The 25,716-nt window shown below is 37.5% G+C and overlaps 1 protein-coding gene across 1 annotated transcript; it reads left to right on the top strand.

The window, feature by feature from the left end:
- The first annotated feature begins 1,655 nt into the window (after positions 1–1,655).
- On the top strand, positions 1,656–25,568 carry LOC137388059 (phospholipid-transporting ATPase ABCA1-like). The gene is made up of 8 exons (XM_068074576.1): positions 1,656–1,940; positions 13,630–13,867; positions 18,237–18,433; positions 20,003–20,126; positions 21,947–22,134; positions 22,845–23,126; positions 25,138–25,377; positions 25,524–25,568. Exons 1-8 carry the CDS (start codon positions 1,689–1,691, stop codon positions 25,566–25,568), a joined length of 1,566 nt encoding a protein of 521 aa, XP_067930677.1. The 5' UTR covers positions 1,656–1,688.
- Positions 25,569–25,716: the final 148 nt, after the last annotated feature.

The raw sequence follows: 25,716 nt of genomic DNA on the forward strand, positions 1-25,716 counted from the left end.
ACTTTTCTAGGGGCTTTACTGACGGTAATAGACTCATGTTTATACATACATATACCGCCCGTCTCAATCATGGCTTGCTCAAAATAAGCGGCGAACAATAAAGTTATATTACCGGACTAAACGTGGTGCGATAACTATATTCTTAGAAAATCGATCAGCTGAAATATATGCGATTGCATAATTGTTATTTTGCTAGCGGACAAATATCGTAAGGAAACGTACCACGCTTTTAATTATTGAATTATATGCTTGGAAAATAAACAAGAATTATCAGTATAGCATTTACTGCCAAAATCTAGCGTTAGTGCTGCTTCATTTACAAAGCAATTGTCGCTTTATTCGTTTTAGAGTAAAACATACGTGTACATTAACGGCTGCAGACAGATCATCAAACTGGAGTTTTAGTCCGTGAGTAAAGATTGCCTAATTAATCAACAAGTTTAAGAATATTTTAATTTACTAAAATTAAATTTACTAGAATACATGCAACGTATCAAGTGTTTTGTCTAGCTGCGCTGTTCCCGTAAAGGGCACGATGTCGTCATCATTTATCTACATGCACGACTGTCTGTATGAAGGCTGTTTTTATTTAATTCAGCTGTATATCGTGAACTATAAGTACTAATGTCAATAACTGAGCGTTATTTCAAGTTGAAATAATGTTGAAGAGCAGCTTGGGTAATAGTTAACAATTAGCCGTTGGGGCATTCGGGGCTTGATTGTATCTAGGGCTATTGCATATTTGATCAATTGGTTGAATGCTGGTAACGTTTTGAAAAAAACACTTCAAACACACTCGACTCTGTGTCCTATTTATATTCTACTCTGTGGCCTTTGTTGGTCTAACAGTTCTATATGAAAATTGCTAACTAATTGCTTGTGCTGGAGGAAAGTATATATGCCATTCATAATTACTTATTTTTTATCAAGCATATCTGTTAATGTTTTTTGATGATGCTGGAGCATTCATTCTGCTCTTGAGATTTTCTTCTTGCCTTTGTTGGTATACTAGTATACTTGGTAACCTAATATCTCAATTTGAGTTACCAGGTAAGAAGATAGTTTGAAGAAGTATTTTTGTTTGCTATATATTGATACAAATATTTGAGTGACAAAGAGAGTTGAGCAGAAAGTGGCAAAAAGAGCAGAAAGTAGCAAAATAGACAAAGTGTAGCTTCTACCACGAGTTTTGTAGTAATGCTCAGCAAACTTTTCAAAGCTCACACCACTTGCATATTTGTCATCAATGAGAAAAGTTATATCTTCACTCTAGTTTTAATTTTATGAGCCTATAGTCAACCTCCTTATATAAATGTGTATAGGAAAATTTAGTCTGAAGTATGGTAGATTTTTCAACAAAGTAGCCATCCTAACAAAATCTTTTTTTTGATGACAGTGTATTTTTACTGTTCGTTCACACTTGTTTAAGAGAAAATTTCAAGGTTTCTGTTCTATATTAAGTATCTGTATATATGGCTTTTGAGAAATTGCTGCTGGTTAATAGTTAGCTCAAATTGAATGTTTTTATTCTACTAACCATCAGTCTCTCGATTATAAAATTTATTGGTCCACTTGACGAATAACAGATTAATATTTGTCACATTGTGTATTTGCTTTCATTTTATTTTTAATAATTTGGTTTTTAGAAGCCTTAAGGAGTGCTTAACTCTACTCAAACTCGTGTTGCCATGGAGGCCACCAGCAGAGCAGGTCTCACTGGTGTCAAAAAACTTGCCCGTCAGTACAAACTTTTAATGTGGAAGAACCTTCTCTTACTTAGCCGCTCACCTTTTCGAATCGCAGTAGAAATAACATGGCCGCTAGTTCTCTTTTTCATTCTTGCCCTGGTGCGGAGTCGTGAAACTCTTGTGCAATGGAACCCAGAGTGTCATTTCCATAATAAGCCTATGCCGTCTGCTGGCATGCTGCCATTCTTCCAGGTGAGTCTTCTTAAAGACCCACGAATGGGTTACTAGGAATTCTGTTATCTATGCCTTTATGCATTGTTCTGCCCTCTCATCATACCTAAACCAGTTGTAAGCCTATAAGTAATCTGAAAAAATGCTGGAACAATGTTCACTCAGTTGTTATGCTGGACCTGGATTAAATATCGACAGGGATATAATGAATGGTTTCATAATGTTAGTTGGTAATCCTGCCAAGTCCACATTCGGTCATAGAGGCATTGATGCTTCTTCAGAACAAGATTAGCAATCATGCCATCAATATTCATGTTTAATGTTCATCTTGGTTAACATTCTATAATGTACTTCTGCTACATCTATGAAATAACTTTGATACAGTCGTTTTTTGAACCTGTCTATTTGTATGCATGTATGTACCTTCATATCATTTGTTGAGCTATTCTTATAATGAATTGTACTCATTACGTGACTGTGGCCCAATACTACTAACGCGTCTAAACAAACTTTAACATGTCAAATCATTATCTTATCTGTATCCTCATGTGGCTTTTAACGTTTTAACTGTGATCAGGTTTTGTCATTTTTAATCTTGAGACATCCTTGCAGTCAGATCACTTCAAACATCAAAAACGATCACAAATGATACAAAATACCGATACTTTCTGATAACATCTACTAAAAATATATGCAAGTTTATCTTTACCTACTGAACCCCTACAGTCTACAACATTTACTAGCCAAGACTATCTGAGTCTATTTGATTATATAGTCATCATTATCAAGAGAGAAACCATATTATTACTATTTACAACAAGAGACAGTAATCAACCGTTGGTAAGTGCCAGGCTATGATTACTCACAATCCTCCTAGTGGTTAACTACTTGCTACTATCACTATATGCTATTACTACTGACAATGACTATGGGCCAAGACCAAACTATGGTTGCATACTGACAGTCAACTTGGCTCACTACAAGCAAAGACCGCATTATAACTACATAGTAGGACTCGGGGAAACTATTTACAGATCACACGACAGTGACATATGGTCAATTCCTGTTTAGGACACATGCGATTCGATTCGTGTATCATTATGCAAAGGTGATTCAGATTGCATCACTGACTCTCTTTACAATCGAATGAACATCTGATTGTGCAACTGTAGACGCATGAATTAATCGACATGACACTCCAAAATCATCCACTTGTCGCTGTTCAGTACAGGGTCATGTTGTTTACTGTCATAGTGTTCCTATACTGTTTACACGTATTGATTGATTTTTTTGTTTGTGTTGATGTGATGCTGCAAAAAAGCATTTGTCAGATACGATGTAACTGCCTTTTACTGGTAAAATAAAATAACACTTTTTTGTAAAGCCAGTTTTGTTATCCATCAAATAGGAATTTACCAAGGCATGCAATCAATCCTAAATTTGATGCTTTTCTTAGTAACTTTTTAACGTGTCCTTCTAATTCCATAATCCTTCTGATTCCATATTCTGTCTAGGCATTTTGAAAGATACACAAATATAGATTTTAGATGTAATGGAGTATTTTCGGTTCATCAAATTCATTCATGCTGCTTTTTGAAAAACTACATTTTCGATGTAATTAGCAGCAACTAATACCCTTGCAGTCTCAAATGACATGATAGATCGTCAGCTATGTCTGTAAAGTACAGAGAATAAGTATGTTCACAATTATTCCATAATCCTGTAAGGCGAACGACTGGCGCAGGTAGTAGCGTGACCAAGCTGGTTGTAGCGGGTTCGAATTCCATTTGATGGAATGTTTTTTCACGGCTCTTATTATAGTAAAGATTTAAAACCTGCCTTGCTTTTTCCAACGTTATGCGGGCAATCTGTAGATATCCCTACAAGATTAGCTTCAAGTGCCCATGCTTTAGTCATGTGACATAGAAAGACATTGTGGCCAAAGTTGATGATGTCCACTTGAGTGTTTTATTCAGTTGTCAGTGTAATGATAATAATAACTCTTGGCTTATTAAAAACATATGGCTAGATCTACCTTTAATCTCAAATCATAGAGGGGTGTTAGATTTTTACCTACCTTTATTTGTAAAGAGCGATAGCTAGATAGTGTATTGAACAATTGATGATGTTTTTTCTGGATTGCGCCATGGTAAATAATATATGTTACCGTTGCTACAAGAAATGCTGGGAGCATGCCAAGTATTAGATTCGTGGTTGTGCCAAAACCCTAAAGTCTGGCGAACGGTACAGACATATTTTTATTTAGTTAGCTAAGCATGTCTGATCAATCAGCAATTAATTTTCTTATCGCAAAAAACACCATGTCATCATTTTCAGTGTTTCTTTTGGCTACCAAAGTAACTGTAGCAGTCTTTCGGTTGTAGTTCTGAACAGAAATGGCATGTGATCGTCAACAATCAGCTTGGCTTATAAAATTAAGCGCAATGGCCGCACCAATTTTCTTTATTCGAATGACAGTAGCTGACTTGAGGCGGTACAAAAGTACTCTAAAATCATTTTTGCGTATTGCGTGTGAGTCTAGCTTGCCTGTATGTGCTGCTTCTATAGTATGGATGGTGTTGATTGGAATTGTGCGCTCGTGGCGGTACCGTGCGATAAGTGTGCCAATGGGCAGCCGCATGTAGCGGATTAACACGGACACTTTTTAAAAAAGATAAAGAATGCTTCGCAGAGATCAGGGGGCGCACTCGTGTTTCACTTATTAGCACACTTTCGAAATATGAATGGCCAAAGTGTGGAAAATGTTTAAAATGGAACAACTTGTGCGGCATTTTCTTGCGCATCATTCGCAATTGCCTCTTTCATCTTTCTTCATTATGAAACATTTCGGAAACTATGAAACATTTTTCCAAATTTATGAGTAACAGAACTCCCAAGACTTGCAGATTTTGGTTGTTTCCCTCTTTCGGGTGACGCGGACTTGCGGGATTAACTGCATTATAAAAACTGTGATGTATAACAATGGTATGTACTTTTCAGGGAAGATGCTAAATTTGTACGATTAACTGTTATTACATCTTAGTGCTTTTGTCGTGCGGGCAGGTAAAGCCTGATTAACATAGGTATGTTTCGCTTTTTATCATAAAAAAATGTCACAACTCACAGATGTTTTATTGCTTGTCCAGTCGCATATATCGTGGAGAAATAAATAACAGGTCGTTGCCTGGGCTCGGTGAAGAGCTATTGAAGAAGTCAATTTAAAGCGAATGCAAGAAACGCTTGTGCTTTGAGCTAGTAAAAAATTTACTCGCGATGTTTGCAAGCGATGTACACGCATCCTTGAGGATTTTTGATTACGCAAAGTCACGCAAAACTCTCATTCTCCTCTCCATTCATGTGACGTCAATCCTCTTTGTTATCGAAGCTTTCACTTGAACTGCCGACAACACATGACTCTCTGTTCATCACTTGCATGTTTCTTTCTCTCTTCTTTCTTGTGGTTTATAAGTGAACAAAGCTTTACCGTTCTTGATGGCTTGAAATTACATAGCACTTCAGATGAAGAAACCAAGGAATCCCCTACTGGCCGTTATGAGTAACTATTTATAGCAAACTTTGGTAGATAATACGTGAATGTTTTTGCACATAAAATTGAATGTTTTCCAATTCTGTGGTTAGATAGAACATACTCGGGGAATCGTCATGAGATAGTTCCTGCTACAATATTGAATCGCCTCGTTGCCCACAAGTCTGATATTGCTGATAAGCTATTTGGCTAGAAAATAGAGCCTTTAAGAATTAAGGCAATCATTCATGCGGCCACCATGCTTGTCAGGTATCCAGATTTCTCCCCTTGCCTCTCTCCCGTTTCACGATTTTATCCCGTTGTTGGGCTATGAAATTGCGAATCCAGTGTTTGCTCATGTTTTTCTAAAGACCTAAGGGCATGCTCAAATGAGCAGTTTGCTATGCCTCCCCGAGTGCTCAAACTGAATGGATATTAGATTGCTAGCTCGGGAGCTATGTGTTACGTTCTCATGACCCGACTAATCCAGCAGTTTGCGTCATCCAAGATGGAAATGACAACAACCAGCCAGTCAAGTTAGTTTTTTACTGGCAAGTTTTTATCAATTGTTTCATGCTTGCGAAAGATGGAAACGGCACTTGCGAATGATGTGTAAGAAAATGTTGCACAAGCTTTTCCATTTAAAACATTTTCCATACTTCAGTCGTTCCTATTTCAAAAATGTGTTGCTAAGCGGGACAGGGATGTGCCACTATGACTTCTGGCGTAGAGTTCCTTTCCTTTTGTAACCAATGCCCGCATTAATCCGCAACTTGCGGATTCATTGAAATTGGTAGCTCAACGTGCACACAATTCCAAATCCATATCATCCACACAATAGACACAGTGATGGTGAACCAGTCAGAGCTAGTGAGAAATGTGACATGAGAATTGTACAAATGTTTTACTACAACATTTTTAACTTTCGCACTCTTGCAGTAGCGAGATGGATTATATGGCTCATCTTAAAAGACCATAAACTTTACATTTGAGCGATATGCACACGGAAATTTAGCGTGATAACACTGCCCTCCTAATTATATTTGTAGCGCGAATTGTGTTGATCTTAGTCAGAGTTTTACAAAAATTTCGGACAAAAGAAATTGATCCGGCAGTAATGCATTGAAGCATTTCACTCGTGTATGGCAGCTTTCTTCATCAGCTCCTGCACCTGGAACTCCCTTGAGGTGTTTTGACTGTGCCTTTTTTTACTCAGGAAATTTCGAGGCTAATGAAGCTTGTTTTGGTGCTAGGTCCACCTCAGGTAGCTTAGTTAGCCCTGTTCATTGATTTCAAGGATGTGATTTATAGTATTAGGCCTACTACTATTTAGTTAGCCGAATATATCATCAGTTATATAACTACTTTTATATCGTAGCCTTTACAGTTCATTGCACAAGTATGAAAGAGTCACCAAAACATGAAGAAGTTTTGTATTTCAAAAGTATGGAAATATACAGGAAACCTGTGAATATATATAAAATTGTTTCTTCACTCCTTTTAACTCATGTAGGTGGTCATGTCTAAAAAGATCATAGCTCTTCCCAATAGCGCTCTTTTCTGGAACTCCCTCGTGTTAAATGTTGCTTGTATTTGCACAAACCACATTTGATGTGCAGGTGTTATTACACTATACCCAATGCTTCAATAATTAATCAAAGTACAATTGTTCTCATATACCAGCACTTTCCAATCTCCCCTTCGTGTGCGAGACATATTTTTCTACATTTTCCTTTTCTTTGCTGGCTATGTAGTAGTCATTGGGTGCTGCTATATCTATTATAGTAGCCTTCTTGCTCTCCTTGTCCATCCCATGATATCAGGCTAGTTTACCAAGATGTGCGTGTCTATTTATATAATATATCTACAGTAGAACCTCCCTGTTGTACACCATTAATTCCTTCTGGTGTTGGAATAGTAAGCCAAAAGTGTTGTATGAAGAGGTATGGAGAGGAAACTTTGAATTTACCTTGAATGAATTAAGCTTATTGAGCACACGCCCACGCACACACTTAAAACTAAGTTTCAATATTTTACTGAACTTAACTTAAATTTTTTCATCGTTTTTATTTTTTGTTGCCCGTTTCCGGTTTGGGGCTTTTTGTTTCGCTTTCACCATAACTTTCAGCCAACTTTACTGAAAAAATTTTTCAAACTAATTTGACAAAAAAAAAACGAGCGGTGTTGCTCAAATTTGAATTTTAGGGATAAATGTTGATGTCGTATGGTAGGGAAAATCTTGTGATGAGGGGTCGGAAAACTTCGTGTTTCACAGTGTAAGCCGAGGCAACTGTAATACAGTGACACTGTAATTCGGGGTTCACCGTATATATTTTTGTTTCATATACTGGTGAAGCCTGTTTAGCGTATACATCACCCTTTATGTGACCAGAGCGTTTGGGAAAAATACTACCTCAAGTGTTTTTTGACTGTTTATGCTGATTTTTCCCGGTGTTGCTCTTTAATGATTGTAACATAAAGATAAGGGCACAGCAAATGTTTTCCTTGACCATGTAAGAGGCAATAAACCTAAGATATGCACAAAGTTATATAGATCATTTATGCATAAACAAAAAACAAGTAGTAAACAAATACCGATACTATCCAGCATCCATGACCTCTGTGGGAATATTTTTCATATTTTGATGCATTTTACATAACTTAATAATTTAACCTACAGAGTGCTGAGTATGCATTGGAAAATTGTTTAACCCAATTGGAAATATACGATAAGCAATTGTTCATGCCTATGCGTATTTATAAACTTCTATGTTCATGAGGGTTCTGCATGTTGCTTGCAACGGTGTACGTTAGACATGGTAATTCATCGAACACATTGGTTATTCAGTATGCGGGATCATTGAGGCATACCCTTAGACCAGTCACAATCAAAGCAAAGCCTTTGATGTCGGAAGTTTGATTTGAAAAAGGCTGCCGAAGTGAATGAAGCGTGAAGCTTGCAATCGAACAGTTTCAGTATTGTTAAATTTGGTGCAGCAGTCATAACCAAAGCTCGCATTTGATTGGACAACACATCATTAGTGAATCCAATACTCACTTTATTTCCTCATCATTGCAAAGTAATAAACAACATGTTGATATTATAGTTAGCCATGATCTGAATTCTTGCAAGCTAGAAGAAAATTCCAACGATATAAAGAGAATCAATTCCCTGACAGTAGAACAAGAAACAGCTAGTATGCTGTAAACTTCTAAAGTTTAGTTCGGCTTTTGTGGCTCTTTGTTACAAAGTTCAGTTGCCTTTGCCAAAATTTGTGCACTTCGAAAATTTCGGTTGCCATGTGACCATGTCTTTATCCATAGTCATCAAAGCTTACCCTACTCAGTTGTTGTATTCCATCAAATCAAAAGTTAATATAGTTCCTGTTAAAACGTTGTGAGTTTGTCTAAATTTCACACATGCACCCTCACTCCATACGTGCAAGAAATCATTTGACATCATATGAAACCATTGGTCCGGAGAAATGCATAGATTATATTTTATTATTTCCTGGCACACTTATTTCCATCTGACCAGCCCTTGTCAGATTGCATGCATATAATCTAAATAAATTGAACAAACTGACTGGAGTGGCATTTATACACCGCCTTCTATGATGCAAATTTGATCCACCAAAGGTTGTTATTTAGAAGACTGGTGATAGTGTCGCCATGTACCAGCAAAGATCTATAAAGATTGGCTCGATGTAATTGCTCATATATGATTTTAAAACCATTCTGGCATACAATATTGTTTATGGCAAAAGTATTTTTAATCTGACATAGCGAGACAAGTGGCACTTTGACATTTTAGGCAACAAATATTTTTTGTGGATGGTTAAACTGGACATTAAAAAGTCGGCCTGCGTATTTTTGTTATATAAATTGTTATATAAGGATCATTCGCAGCCATTGCGAGTATACTCCCATATTGTGGTCGTTACTAGGCTACCAACTTATCTCACTTTTGAACTTTACCCATTCCAAGTATTGTCATTTCTAAGTTATAACAATTTTTTTTTATTTGTGTAAAATAAACTCTAGCTAATAGAAAAACCAAAACTTTGTCTCAATGATATCGTCTGCAATCACAATACTAAACCATTTTGTTCCATGTTACATGTCTCCATGTTACATGTCTTCATGTTACATGTCTCCGTGTTACATGTCTCCGTGTTACATGTCTCCGTGTTACATGTCTCCGTGTTACATGTCTCCGTGTTACATGTCTCCATGTTACATTTCTCCATGTTACATGTATCCATGTTACATGTCTCCATGTTACATGTTTTCATGTTACATGTCTCCATGTTACATGTCTCCATGTTACATGTCTCCATGTTACATGTTTTCATGTTACATGTCTCCATGTTACACGTCTCCATGTTACACGTCTCCATGTTACACGTCTCCGTGTTACACATCTCCGTGTTACATGTCTCCGTGTTACATGTCTCCTTGTTACATGTCTCCATGTCACATGTATCCATGTTACATGTCTCCACATTACATGTCTCCACGTTACATGTCTCCATGTCACACCGGTATTGACATCAACCTAAACTGGAAAACATAATTACGACTTCGAATTTGATTGAATGTGATCAAATTTGCTGTTACTCTAGAAATGAATATGCACAGCCAGAAGAGGTAAGACAGTGAAGGACTGCATAAATCAAATTAAAAAATAATTTGTAATCTTTTAAAACTATTATTAACATTGCTACGAATTTGAATTGTTATTTCCTGATAAAAAATACACTTTATAGTGAGTGAGTCACAAGCGTCTGGGGCCAACTGCATGGCATGAAAGTCAGTCAGTGACAAATGAGTTAAAAAGCTATCTTTGAGAGCTTTCTGTTTAAAGTTTGTTTTCGTGGTTTTTAGTCTGCCATATCTTACTATCAATCAATATAGCTCAATTTGCCAAAACCCTACACCTTGTTTGTACTGTTACTGTGTCCTTTTCAAGTAAACCTGAGTGTACTTTGTTGAAGCCTTGAAACGATGGTGTAGACCAATTGGCGCAGTCTGCAAACCACAACCTCTCGTTTTTAATCTTACTTTTGGTCTTGGCTGGGTTTGGGCAATGAACCGTCAGTAAAAGTCTTCACAACGTTGCTATAAATTTTGTGGCCATGAAGTCGTTAATAACAAATACAGCTATGCGTGTCACCAATAAAGTTGGTTGTGGTTAGGTCCTGTGTTTGTGAAAGTAACGGCTGTTGTCAGACAAACTCGAGAACATTACGTTACGCATACTCTGTTTCCTGTGACATGGTTAATTTATTAGTTTGCATCATCCCCCACGCTGGAAGGACAAAAACCTGCAGTCAAGTGAGTTTTGTTTCTCGAAAATTTTTATAGAATTTTTCATGATTACGAAAGATGGAGACAGCTGGAGACAGATGGAGACAGCACATGGAATGATGTGCCAAAACTGCTGTGAAAGCTATTCCATTGAAAACATTTTCCACACTTTAGTCGTTCCTATTTCGAAAGTGTGATGCCAAGCGAGGCAGGAGTTGGCCAGTAATTCCCTATCTTTTTTAACAAAGCCTCCACGTTAATTCGCAACATGTGAATGTTTATTGAAACCCTTACCATGCGGGAACTCAATTTGTACACAGTTCCAAATATTAATCATCCTTACCATGGAAATATAATGTAGTTTGATTTGATGCCTGGTGTGAGAGGCAGGGGTGAGCTATAAGTAGTTATGCAACTACCTCAGGAAAGTTTGTACCCAAGCAGCATAACAAGTAGATCAATAAAGAACAGTTGTATTATATTTAGTCAGTCTGATCAGAAAAATCAATACAGTAACCTATTCAATCTTTTGTAAATTTGTTTTGAAAGAATGGTCTTATAGAAGCTGTTTGACTGTTGAGTTATGAGCATGATGAAGGTTTATGGTGCTTACTTGAGATTGTGGGTACATTAGTATGTTTGAGCAATAGCAGTGAATAGGCAACTCATTATCGAAAAATGTCACCCGAGATGAGATGTCCAACTATATTATTGTTGACAGCTACACTAACCGACATGCTCAATAAATAAAAACTTGTTGTTAATTGATTTCTCAGCGGGTGTTTTCTCCACTATAAAAGGATACATGCATCCATGACAGTAGTTTTAGGTTGCCAAGAAGTGAGATAGAACATGGCCCTTGAATTCTAACACCAATCACTGTTTCCATGACGCAATTCATGCATATCATACGGACTTAAAGTTGTGCACAAGTTGTGTTACTGTGCGAATTGAGTATTTCTATGGAATTCGCATGATGCGGATTGACTCCGGTGCTTTGTTGAAAAAAGGGAAAGAATTGTAGGCCTACGCTATACGTTGATAATTAGCGACGCACGTGCTAGAAACTCGATCGGGAAAGGATGACGGAAGTATTGAGAGTTTTTAAAATTGAATAGCTGGCGCGATACATTAATGCGCATCAATCGCAAGTGCTGTTTCCATTATTTGCAAGTATGACGGGTTTGACAAAGTTTTGCGAATCGCAAAACTCGCTTAGCTTGCGGATTTATGCCGTTTCCATGACACGGTTAACTTTTGGATTGGCTCAAATTTGCGAATCATGCGCTGCATGGAAACACAGTGAATGAAGATGTCAGTGTCTCTGGAGTTTGTGGAGTTGGTTGTAAACAGAACAGATGGAAGGTAGAGATTGTTGAAAAATAACCAAAATCAGTCAGCGGGCTGGTCTGTAAGGATATTGCTACGAGGGATGAAAATGCGTCCCGGAAGTTGAAGACACAACAAGAGCAAAGTATTAAGTAAGGAGACCAGCGAATAAAACCTGTTAAATTAAAAAGCAATTTAGGTGAATCCGTCTTACTTAGCAGATTACCAGCAAGAATAGGCAAGGAAATTTGATAGATTGATCCTGACGTCACCCGTTATATGATACGCGATTTAAATATAGTCATCCTTATTTGCCGTAGGCCTATTTTGTCTTTTTACATTTTTAACATAAAGAAGTCGAGCAATTCAGTAACTCGCTTCTCTAGCTGAAACCAACCATCAAGGGTTGATATTCTAGTTTGGAACACTGCATTTGGCTGATGGCATCATCCAAAACTTCCTTTAAGGCTGGTCCACAGTATGTGGCAGTATGTCAGTGTTAATACCACTATAATACATCAGTGATCGTTTGTGATAGCTCGTTCACACATTCACAGTGTCACAAACCCTTCCGCGTTCACATCAGCAAGTAGTCCACGACATGGCGTTCTCGTTGCACAATGTCATCATTAAAACTATGAAATACCAGTCCCGCAATGACTATCACGAACAAAAATATAGATTAACCAATCCGTGACAGCCTATCACATTACTGAAATAGTGCACATTGCACAGACTGTTGTGGATACCCTGCTAAATATTGGGAAAATTTGGCAGCTGCTGTCTCCCGACACATTCGTATTACCTTGGTGAGGTCATCAATTTATGATGCTCGTAGTCGACAACTAATTGTTGAGAGAACAACCCCGACAAACGCGATAAGGTGTGACTAGCCTTTAACTGCACATGCCAAGCGTGCATGCAGGCGTTTTTAATGACGGCTTATATGGGCGCTTCATTTCTGTGTTGGCTGTGTCTTTGTCAAGGAATTATTACATTAAATTTTGGCTAGTGTCATTTACAAAAGGAGCCACTATCATGGCATGAATTATGTTTGCAATAGCTTGTCAACAGTAACAAGTGCAGTTGATGCTATCTCAATTAGCCAATGAGGCATAAGCGAGAGGCAAAAGCATTCTCAATAATCAGCTACCCGTGGGTGCGAGGCCTTCTGCCAAACCTGCCGAACACGGACCCGTGCAGCCATAGTCTATACCTACTGCTATTCTTTGGCACAGATAGTTCATGTGCTGCAGCCATGCATACCTTTCTGTAGCAGTACCTAAAGTTCAATCACTGATGCTAGGAAACACTGCTCTCCTGAGATCCCAGCCAGATCATGTTAGAACTTAGGCAATAGGCTATACATTTCAGTATCTTCATAATAGAATGTTTATATGGTTTAATTTGTACAATAGTATATATAATAATAATAATACTAATATCTATACATTGATTAATATTCTTGTTGTTAAATTACTTGTTTGAAAGGAAGGTACATCTCTAAAATTTGGTAAATTACATGAAATATGACCATTTTGTCAGGGAATGATGTGCCTCTCCAACAACACTTGCTTTGATCATGAAGTCGCTGACGAACTTAGTGGCAGGCTGACAAGCTTTGAGACAACTGGAGTAGAGAGGTTGGTGAACGACACTGCCACATTCCTCTCCAATGACACACAGACACAGGTGCTTTATAATGCTGTTACGGAGATGGCGAAAATCTCTGATGCTTTGCAAACCTTGCAAAGCAATCGCAACTCTCTTGGGAGTCTTCTTGGTACGTAGAATTGAGTTAACTATTTATCCTTTTTGCTAGGACCAGCTACAAGCTCGGTGTTCAAATAATCAATTAGTTAATTGATTATTAATAATCAAATAACCAATAGTCAATTAGTTGTGCACTGTGTTTCAATATCAACTGAAGATTTTATTTGTGTGAATAGGAAAGTTCTGGAAATGTTCAATCTAATTTTAGTGTTATTTGACTGATGGATAAACCACTCAAAAGTAAACTTGGACGATACTGATGTTTTCTGAATACATTGTCACGAACAACTTGGATCAAGAAGAACTAGGGTTATGCACTTATAAGACTTAGGCTTTAGATGATATTTGACTGATCAATTGATAGAATCACAATCTGACACTCACGTGTCCTTCAGAGAACACCAATGTAAACATGGTGAATAAATATTTTGCTAGTACGGTTAACTTAATTTTATCAAAAATTTGTTTAATTAAATTCAAATGAAACCACAAGTAAATGTTCAAAATCATTTACTGCCTGGAGAATAATATATTTGTAGAAAGCCGGCTTTCAAAGGTGTAGGCCGGTAGGGTGTTTTGACAAAATATTCTTATTTGTACTTCACATTTATATCAAATCCGCAGGGTAGGCAACGAAATGTGAGCATCTGATCTGTTTCGTATTTACTCACAGAGTAAGATCTAGGCTCAAGAATGCCTCCTTACTGTATATCTAGTTAGTGACTGGTGGGTGCTTCTCTAGATGATGTTGCTGTTTAATAACAAGTTATTGGTTAGTCACAGACATCATAGCTTCCCATCAATTGAGTCAAGTTCCCCAACCTGGTGCTAAATGCGAACTTCTACTGAATTGAATTTAGGGATCAGCATTCAAATGCAAACTAGTAGCTGTCTACTAGCTATGAGAACCTTTAATGAAGCTAATCAAGTTGAGCCACATAGAAGTTAGTCAATCCAAAGAAATCTTCCTTTATGTCCTTGACATCAGACTAATAAACTGGTATGCTGACGGCAAGAGACGAGTGTCACAATTTTTTTTATTTCCTTCTGAGAGCCCTTTTACTCCTTACTGCCTAGTGCTTGAAGAGCGCAAGCGTTGTATATTAATCACGAGTGACTGGTATTATCTTGACTGGTTTGTGAAAATCATCCTACACGTAGAACAGTTTGCGCAATTTTTGACTGCGTGGATTGGGCAATCTATCACAGGACAGAGAAGGCCTCTGACTACATGTAGTGGGCAATCTATCACAGGACAAGAAGGCTTTTGAAAATTCTAAACAACATTGAAGCATCATTGACTGAAAACCTTTTTTTATTTTTAAATGAAAATTAGAAAATCAGCAGGTTTTGCTTGTTCCCATCTTGTGGCCCAACTTGACCAGATTTAGTCGGCTGTTAATAAGATCATTCTAACCCGTTAATTTATCAATGATCGTGGATGTACGAGTATTTAATGAAATCTTAAAAACAACTTTACAAAAAGTTAAATGAATTAGTTTAACACACAAATGCTTGAAGGCGAACTTATACAGAGCTTTTGTAGATTTTATCAAAAAGTATTTTTCTATAATTCTCGATTGTTTTTGATGTTTGAGATGGTTTAATTTCCAGGACATTTCTAGATTAATATTGTCAAAACTTGATCACGATTAAAACACTCGGAAGAAAAATACGCGCGAAATGACATCACTAGTTGCTATCGTTGCGATAGCTGATATCGGCTATTGCGTTAAATAGCGGCTATATATAGCGTAACGCAATTATAAACGTCATAATCACACTTTTAACTAACCTTAGTGTTTGAATCGTGATCAAGTTTTATCCATTTTAATCTTGAGACATCCTGACAGTCAGATCACCAGAAACATCAACAGCCGTCGCAAATGATAGGAAAATACCGATACTTTCTGTTGAAATCAAACAAAATAATTTTCATAAGTTCATCCTTAATAATTTATTTTTTAAACAAACGATTTCCAATATATTTGATCATCATTATAATGATATGATAAATACTACCTCAGGCTTGTATTCATCTTTTAGTTCAAGAAATATTATTATAGAGTTGACTGCAATGCTATTCACCATTTTCAAGCCTTCAATCTTAGCATCTACTGCGGAAGCCAATGTCAAAAAACTATAGCCATGCATATTACTTTGCAATACAAGGCATTCTATTCACATCAAATTTAATCAGACCACCTGTCGGAAATTGTTACTTCATTAATAGAATCTACCATCTCTGTTGTATACTAGAGTTCTAATCTAAGACTGTCAGTCCATTGGAGTTTTTTTGCAGAAATTCTGTTTGATGTTCGCAATTGGTTATTCCAAGAATGTTTTTGCAGTTGATCGCATCGTGCGGCATATTATTACTATCCTCAGGTTGTGTTATCGCTATGGTTTTTCATGGTAGTTCTTTGTATTCACTGCGTTTCCATGACCCGCATAATTCGCAAATTAGAGCCAATCCGCAAGTTATCCGCGTCATGGAAACGGCATAAATCCGCAAGCTATCCGCATAAATTCGCAAGCTAAGCGAGTTTTGCGATCCGCAAAACTTTATCGAATCCATCGTGCTTGCGAATCATGGAAACGGTACTTGCGATTAATGCGCATTAGATTATCGTTGGCTATTACATTAAAAACATTTTCACGCTTCAGTCGTTTTTACTTCGATTTCAGCAGTCTCAATGAGCCAACGTTCCGAACGATCGCTGCTAAGCTAAGCGTGACAAGACTGCTTAGCTATTTATAGAGTCATTAATTAGGCTGATACTTGACCTATGGGGTCAAGTATTGGTGTTAAATCCGCATCGCCAGGTGTTCATTGAAACGCTCGATTGCTAAGTAACTCAACTTGCGATCGTTCGAATTATTTGAAACATGCGGATTATGAGAGTCATGGAAACATAGTGACTGACTATCTTCTCTGTGGCTCAACTTGATTAGCTTTATTAATGGTTCTCATAGCTAGTAGATGGTTACTAGTTTGCATTTGAATGCTGATCCTTAAATTCAAATCAGTAGAAGTTTAATTCAGCAGAGGTTGGGGAACTTGGCTCAATTGATGGGAAGCTATGATGTGTGTGACTAACCAATAATTGTCTATTAAACAGCAACATCATCTAGAGAAGGACCCACCAGTCACTCTACATGTAAATATACAAAAGGGAGACATTCTTAAAGGTGGACTTGCAACAAAATTTACATTGCAGTTATTTAGTATCAAAAGATTTACCATGTCTTACTCTGCTGTGTTGTAGGTTCAAAATATGTGAAAATGTGATTACAAGCTCTTGAAAGCTCAAAAGTGAACAGTTAAAAAACGGCCGTAGGTTGGAATCCCTTTATTTTGACGATGTACTTAACTCGACGTGGTTATTGTTTTGACCTGTGATGTTATCACGTGAATTGTAAGGCCAATAAAATGCTCAATATAACCCTTTTCGTAGCACTAGTTTATGACAAACACTTCTGGTTCTACCAGAAAGCCTTATCAAATATAGATGCTCGCTACTTGACAGTTCCGTATCAGTCTGGTCTAATCATCTAGTCATAATTTTTGTGAACCCATATTTTCGTGACCCAAATGGCGCGAACAATTTCTGCAGCACTTTTCGACCATCACAGGTGACCAACAGGCTCCTCATGTTTATCAGAGGATGATATGCTCCCCCTCGAGCTAAGGTTAAAAAATTATAATAGTTTTTAGGCTAGGTTTTGAGATATCAGTGCTCAAAGTGACAGCATTATAATAATAATAATGAAATAGACATGTTTTTTTTTAAATGCATGAAGTTTATTTGTGAAAATATTTGCATAAAAGTGTAAACAGAAGCACATTTGACGTAGTTGAACTCGAGTTCAACTACGTCAAATTTAAGCCGTTTAAGAGGGATTCCAACCTACATGTACAGCGTTTGCGTGATGGCTGCGATTAACTGTTCGTTTTTGAGCTTTTAAGAGCTTGTAATCAAATTTCTACAGATTTTGTACCTACAACACAACAGAGTAAGACATGGTGAACCTTTTGATACCAAATAACTGTAATGTGAATTTTGTTGCAAGTCAACCTTTCCCAGGGGTCAGCCTTAACCCAGGGTGTACTGTTTGAATAAATTCAATTTCGGTGATAAAAAATGTAATATGTAATATGTTTTTTATGTAATAAAAACATCATTTTGTTGGTGATTACTAATGTCAATACAAACTCAAACATACATGTGTTTTTTCAAGAGTTTACGCTCGTCGTTCTGTAATGTTACTGAAAACCCTTTGATGCCCTTGCTAAATTTCCATTTGAGTTTGACATTTGTATACTGTTTGTACTAAGTGTTGCCTCTGCGTTACATTCAAAATATATACATTGGTAGCCCTGGATGAACCTAGCTTCTACCAAAAGCTTGAAGAGTCTGGCATTCCACTGACCAACCGGACTGCTGACCTCCTGTTCAACAATGTGACCCTCAATTCTTCTGCCTTGCTCGATGAGCTCGGCCGCATACAGGACCGAAACCCTGCGTTCATCCCTCTACTTGAGACCTTCTTGGTTGACTTGGTCACCTTTCGGGTAATAATACCTCTTTAACTTGTCTGTCTCTATCTTGTAGATTTGGTTACACTTCCTGTTGATTTGATTACATTTCCTGTTGATTTGATTACACTTCCTGTTGATTTGATTACACTTCCTGTAGATTTGATTACACTTCCTGTTGATTTGATTACACTTCCTGTAGATTTGATTACACTTCCTGTTGATTTGATTACACTTCCTGTTGATTTTATTACACTTCCTGTTGATTTGATTACACTTCCTGTTGATTTGATTAAACTTCCTGTTGATTTGATTACACTTCCTGTTGATTTGATTACACTTCCTGTTGATTTGATTACACTTCCTGTTGATTTGATTACACTTCCTGTTGACTTGATTACACTTCCTGTTGATTTGATTACACTTCATGTTGATTTGATTAGACTTCCTGTTGAATTGGTCACACTTCCTGTTGATTTGGTCACACTTCCTGTTGATTTGGTCACACTGCAGGCAACAATACATATTGCACTTGTCACAATCACCCTGTTTTCATAGTGTGAATGATGCAGATTTGGAGTTATGCACACATGTAGTTACCATGCAATGAGTGTTTCAATGGACACTCACGGGGTGTGCTTTGTTAAAAAAGATAAGGATTCTATGCCAGAAGTCATAGTCACCCACTCCTGTCTTGCTTTGCAGCACGTTTTTGAAATATGAACCACTGAAGTGTGGAAAATGTCTAGAATGGAATAGCTTGTGCGGCATTTTTTCGCGGATCATTCACAATCGCTGTTTCTATCTTTCGCAAGCATTAAGCAATTGATAAAAGTTTGTTAGTAACAAAACTCGCTTCACTCATGTGTTTATGCTATTTCCATATTGTGGATTAACCGTGTAATGGAAACGTAGTCCTTGTGTTGTGTTAACGTAACCGGTTAAAAGGCAACCATGATCCAAATCTTAGGTACTCTTGATACCTGTATGCATTGCAGTCAAACCTTGGCGCATGGTTACTTCTACATGTAAATCCTTTGGTAACTGATGTAAGATTCGAACAAATGTCTTGATATACCAGGTAATTGCCGACATGTGACATCTAAGGTTTGTCAAAACAATAGTTTTCTATGTAAAAGTAAAAAGTGTAAAGTAAAAGTATAACAAAATACTAAACTAGATTAATTTAAACTATTCCTTGTTCAAGTTAGAGTAAGTTATACCACGTGTTTGTGTCACCCTAACATGAAAATGAACTCATTTTATTTTCTCATTACCTCCCCTAACTTAGTTGCACTAGGAATCCGTTAGATAAGGTAGCTGCTTTGAGTTAGCTAATTTTGTAACAGACCATACTCAATGATTGCTTCGGAGTTGTCTGTTTTCTTTTTCAATCGAACATCATGCTCATTAATCAAGTAAGAAAGGTTGTTTTCTTGTGGTAAGTTACATTGCAGAAGATACAGAAAGTTTTTAGTAAAGTGTATGGCGTTGTAGGAGCACGAATTCTCAGAGGGAAAATTGTCTTTATAATGTGATCTGTGAAGTAGGTGAGGACAAACATCGTCTCGAGCTTAGTTAAGATGTTATATCTGTTCATTATAGACATTGCTGACAAATGACTCACAGCTATGGGCCAAAGCTTTAACTGAGGACTTTGTGGAGAGTTTAGCCTCTGTACCCAATATAGATCTTTCACCAGACAGCGTCCTTGACAGGGTTGCAGCCGGTAAGCGTTAATAGTAAAATATAACTGGTATTCCAGTATTCTTTGATGGATCCTCGCATCGAGACCCTAACGCATGTTATATTTAAGATTGTCATTCTTGCCTGAAGGCCATCTGTAGTTGATTAGGGAGCTGATAATGTATGGAATGTACTAAGTTACTCTTCATGAAACTGGCTGTTTTTATTATCACTCGATTAACACTGTAAAGTATAAGGCATTTCTGCCAACAACTTATGTAGTGAATTTGTCGAATCTGTTGTTGTCTCCTTTACAATTGGAACACTCAGGTCAAACAATGGGTTTCGAGTCGATGAATATTTCTTGAATGTGGTTTGGGGGATTAAATGGAATACCTGGCCTTTAAAAGTATGCAACCAGTTAAAGCCTTAGGGCATGTCCACACAACGATTTTTTTGTTCATTCTGACCGAAATCACGAAATGAACGAAAAACAGAATTATCTGGCCGAAATTCGCAGAATTGTTCAAGCTGTGCATGCACACCGAAATCGTTGATGAAACGCTTTTAATTGGTTAAACAAATTATTAGAGAGCACAATTCTAGCAGCTTTTGCAATTTATATAGTCCGAGACACACAACGCGACACGTAAGAAAATACTAACACAAATTGTCATAGTGAATACTATGCAACTGACTTGATTGCGCTAAAGATGGCAACTCTTTCTACAACAGAACCTTTGCTGCTAAAAAGGAAATTGCTATTATTAAAAAAGAAACGATTTGTAGCCACAATGTCTGAACGATAAAGAATCAGCAATAGGGCAATCTAGGCAGTTGCATCGTATGTACTACCTATGTCTAATTGCGCTGGTGCTTCTATTGTGTGTCGCGATATGTGTCTTGGACTATATAAATTGTAAAAGCTGCTCGAATCGTGTTCGCTAATAATTTGTTTAGGCAATTAAAAGCGTTTCGTCGATGATTTCGGTGTGCATGCACAGCTTGAAAAATTCTGTGAATTCCGGCCAAATAATTCCGTGTTTGACGTTCATTTCTTGATTTTGGTCATAATCAACGAAAAAATCATTGCATGTGGCCGTACCTTTATAATGCTGCCCTATTGTGAAACGGAAATAATTAACCGATTATAAAACATACACACAGCCCGTTATGAAATGGAAAAACCGAGTCTATTATAAGACGGAAATACCCAGCCCGTTATGAAATGGAAAAACCCAGTCTATTATAAAACATGTATACCCAGCTCATTATGAAACGGCAATGCACAGTGTATTACGAAACGGAAATGCTCAGCATTGTACGGTATGGATGTATCCAGCCTATTATAAAATGGATATACCCAGATTATTAAAAAACTGGAAATATCTAGCCTATCATAAAATGGAAATACCTAGCTCATTGTGAGATGGAACTACCCTAGTCACTTGTTTACTAATAATAGTTGGTAAGGCTGATATTAAACCATACTAGTATCCTGGAAGTCTAGTGTGCCATAAGAAAGTGTCAGGTGTGTTGATAGAGCATCAATAATAAGCACATGTATGTGCACAATTACTCAGAAACATCGGAAAGTAGTTGAGTTGCACAGATATTAGGTTGTCAGGCTACTAACCTGGTTTCATGAGTTTGAATCCTGTAAGAAGCAAACAATTTACGCTAACATCCAACCGTGGCTTCAAACAGGGGGACTTGTCCCTCGAACAGATGTACAGGGGGATACAGGCCGTAATTGTAGAACACGTTTAACTTAGAGTGAAAATCACATATAGTCAGTGGAAATAGTCTTAATATGCTGATAGTTTTAGCTGAAGATATTGTAGATCTTGTATCTTTTTGCAGATGGCATCAACTTTGGAAACATTGACATGACAGACCTGCTGGGCAAGATACAAGGGGCTAGTTCACCGGAGGACCTTCAAAATATTATAGCCAATGCCACAAGCGCTGCTGGCATTGGTGAGCAGGTGATGAATGTTGTGGCGCTATCAGCAAGTCAGAGGCAAGCCTTGGATGAGTTCTGCGATGAGGTTTGTGTTACACCATGTTTTGTTAGGACTCTGCTGCCCAAACATCTCTCTGAATGTTGGCTTATTTTAAAACCTGTATTTAAATGCCACCCTTTATATGAACATCACCTCAAATAAAGCGCCATAATAGAGGAAGGGTTGAAGAATAGAGCCCCATGGTGTTCAAGTAAAGGTTATACTGTATGCTCTTTCTTAGAAGTTAATAAAGGCCTTACCACTAGTCTTGGTAAGACAAACAACAAGACAACGTGGCTTTGCAGATGAAACAATTTCTTTTTTTAAACCTTGACGTCTAACTTGTTGTTTTCTTGTTGGTCGATGCGATAAGACAAATTTGCTGGTTATTAACTTTTCTTTAACTGGCGTCTTGTTATCACTGAGGTCATCTAGTCATATCTTCCAATGTTGTACGTTTTTCTCTGATTCTTGTTTAGCGGGTGATTCTCTTTCCATTTCGTAGACCGCTACCATTGCTGACCTGGCCAGAAGGTTGCTATGTTTTTATTAACCTTTTTACTGAATTTATTTTATATTTGAGAGGAAGTTAGCGGACTATAGGATATGATTCAAATCTTTTGAGCTGCTCTTTTGGGAGAGAATTATTTAAATAGATTTTTGTAGTCATGCGCTCTTTTGGCTTTACTGGAAAGTGAATTTAATTAAAAAATTTAGTTTAAATTAAACTTTGAGTTACTATATATATATTGTAGGATCAGAACAAAAATTCGTCAGCATGCCTTCTCGGCCAGATTCTCTCTGACAATTCCACAAATGCTGCTGCTGCTGTTAGGGAGTTGTGCTCCCAGTCTAGATATGATGGTCTTGTCACTTGTACGCTGTTTGATTTCACAAATGTGAGCAATGTAATAGAGGCGAGTGCGGTGGTGGAGAACCTCTGTGAGCATCACATCATCAGCAACACGTCCCTGTGTGCCATGGCCGAGGTGCAGCAGCATCTTCTGAAAATCCTCGAGAACGCCAGCTCTTCAGAGGTAGGCAGATAACGTTAATATGTTCGCGTATGTTGGCCTGTGTGTGTTTTACATAATTTATCATTCCATAATCATAAAGTGCTTTTATTGATTTACTGTTGAATATGGTCAATAGTTAAGTTTGTTGATAATGAACTCTTGGGTCAAATGGTTAGCTACTATAAGTGCTTTTGTGGGAATAGTCAATTACTATAAACTCATTCTTAATTTTGAAAATATTGCAACTCTTTGTGTCCTTTTTGTGTGGCTTGAAAATTGTTGTAAAACTTGTAAAATCTGTAAAATATGTGATTGAAAGTGTTGAAGAATATTATTAAAATGCCAATTGGCACTACTATGCCTGCATTAGTTGTGCCAATTGGCACTACTATGCCTGCATTAGTTGTGCCAATTGGCACTACTATGCCTGCATTATTTGTGCCAATTGGCACTACTATGCCTGCATTAGTTGTGCCAATTGGCACTACTATGCCTGCATTAGTTGTACCAATTGGCACTACTATGCCTGCATTAGTGTTTTCATTGGTCAGCTAGCTTTTTGTTCATCTGCTTGTTAATAAAAGCACCTGTCCAAATTGTCATACTATTTCTAATCCCAATTTCTCTTGACACCTGCCCAAATGGTATGCGCTATTTCTTAAAAAAGAATTTAAAAAACTATAGTTTAAAAGCTAAAAGTTTAAAAATAGAAAATTAATAGACAACTTGGTAGCTCATTGGCAATAGCTGAGTTAAGTAAAGGCAGATATATCTTTGCTATTGGCTAAAAGCCTAGAGTTTGCCATGTGAAGGTTCACCCAGAGAACTCAAAACTGACTGGCTGAGAATCTGGCTTTGGTATCTGAATTAAATTCAACAAAAAGTTTTTCTCACAGTAAATTGTGTAAATTTGCTTGTTTTTCTCCTTTGCATAAACGACATGAAACTTATTTTTCTAGGTCAATACTTGAATGAAAATGTATATAGTTATACCTTCTGATCTGTGTGATAAAGTTGAGTACGATCATTAATGTTGTACGAACGCAAAAGTCACGTAGCATCATGTAGATTTTAATTGGTTGTTATTTACACTGCTAGAGCGTATAATCACTACTGCATCTTTTGCATTCATATAAATTTTAAAAACGGTTATAAAAAGATTAATTTTATGAAACATGATGCAAGGTTTTAAGTATTTTCAGATTTACTGATGATGTTTAAAGTGTTGGCTTCACTATTTGTGAAAAGTTAAGTCTTTGATTTGCCACCTCCCACCTTCATCACGATATGAACTGTGTGAACATACTTTAGTCAGGTGCTAATTGGCAGTAAAACTACTTTACACTTAGGTGTCAGTGTCATGGGAGATTACCTGTTTAGTTCAATCATAAATTTAGTGTGCAAGTCGATGGATATAATTCATCAACACTTGGTGGATTTTGAGTCATGCACTGAATTATTTACTAAGTTTTCATACGGCAATAGCATAGTGACACGTCTCCATGTGGCGTGGCAATACCATCATAAAAACAACCGTGTTTTTCTTATTCCGTCGGGATTCAGTGTCGCTGTTTGGAAGCGAAACGCCCTTGCGGTGTGCAATCTTTGTGCCTTGGAAATGGCCTTAGGGACCAATGGCATCACCCTTGTGCTTGTGCATAGGTTTTGCTTAAAGATACAACATTGACATAAGGCGTCGCACAACCATCGCTCTACTAGAGCAGCATATGAAAACATGATTTGCTTGTTGGCTCAGCGTAGCGTCTCGGCACTGCCGCACTCAGTTGTCATAACGCTATCGCTGTATAAAAACTTTGTAATTGTTGACAACAGAGCTTCTAGTAGGTGCTTAAAAATTGGCATCGTGAGAGGTTCTTGTAAGCCAATTGCCCTACCAGTCAGGGAGCTCATTATGAGTTAGAGAAAAACAGGCAAAGCTGTGTATGAGACTTTACTACTATGATTTTTGTCGATAAACCCTGTATTTTTGTGTATTAAGATTTAATTTTTACTATCTCTTTTCCTTGCACAGGTCTTATGCAATGCTGATTCTACGGTTCTGATATATGACAGCCCAGAGATTGAGAGTGAGGTAGAAACTCCGATGTGTAACCTGAATGATACGCAGCAGAAACTGCTCCTTGATATCCTCGTTGAACACATCAATACGACAGCACTTAGAGAGGTCTATTTTCCTGATGGTTTTGATCCAGAGGTTTTGTTGGAGTTGGCGAAACAACTCCAACAACTTAGAGACATGCCATCTGTGCAGGTATCACTTGTATTTTATTTCATTTCTTACTCCCTTGTCTACAGGTTAAGGTTCAATTGCAGCAAAGGTTAGCCTACTGATGGTGACAGGAATGACATCCATCCTTAAATTTCTCTCTAAAACTGGGCATGTTCCCGATTGTTAAGGTTCCCGTGCCACTAGACTCGGTCATGTCTGGCCAAGATCACTGAGCGATCGCTTGTGCAATAATTCACTTAAAAACTCGCACTGCCTCTGCTTGCAGTAAGCTAAGCAGACATCATACTCAATCTGCAAGCGATTGCCCGCACGCGTTCACACACACACACACACACACACTTCTGTGTCTAGTGGAGTTCT

This window comes from Watersipora subatra, chromosome 2 (assembly GCF_963576615.1).
Source record: "Watersipora subatra chromosome 2, tzWatSuba1.1, whole genome shotgun sequence".
Classification (NCBI taxonomy): Eukaryota; Metazoa; Bryozoa; class Gymnolaemata; order Cheilostomatida; family Watersiporidae; genus Watersipora; species Watersipora subatra.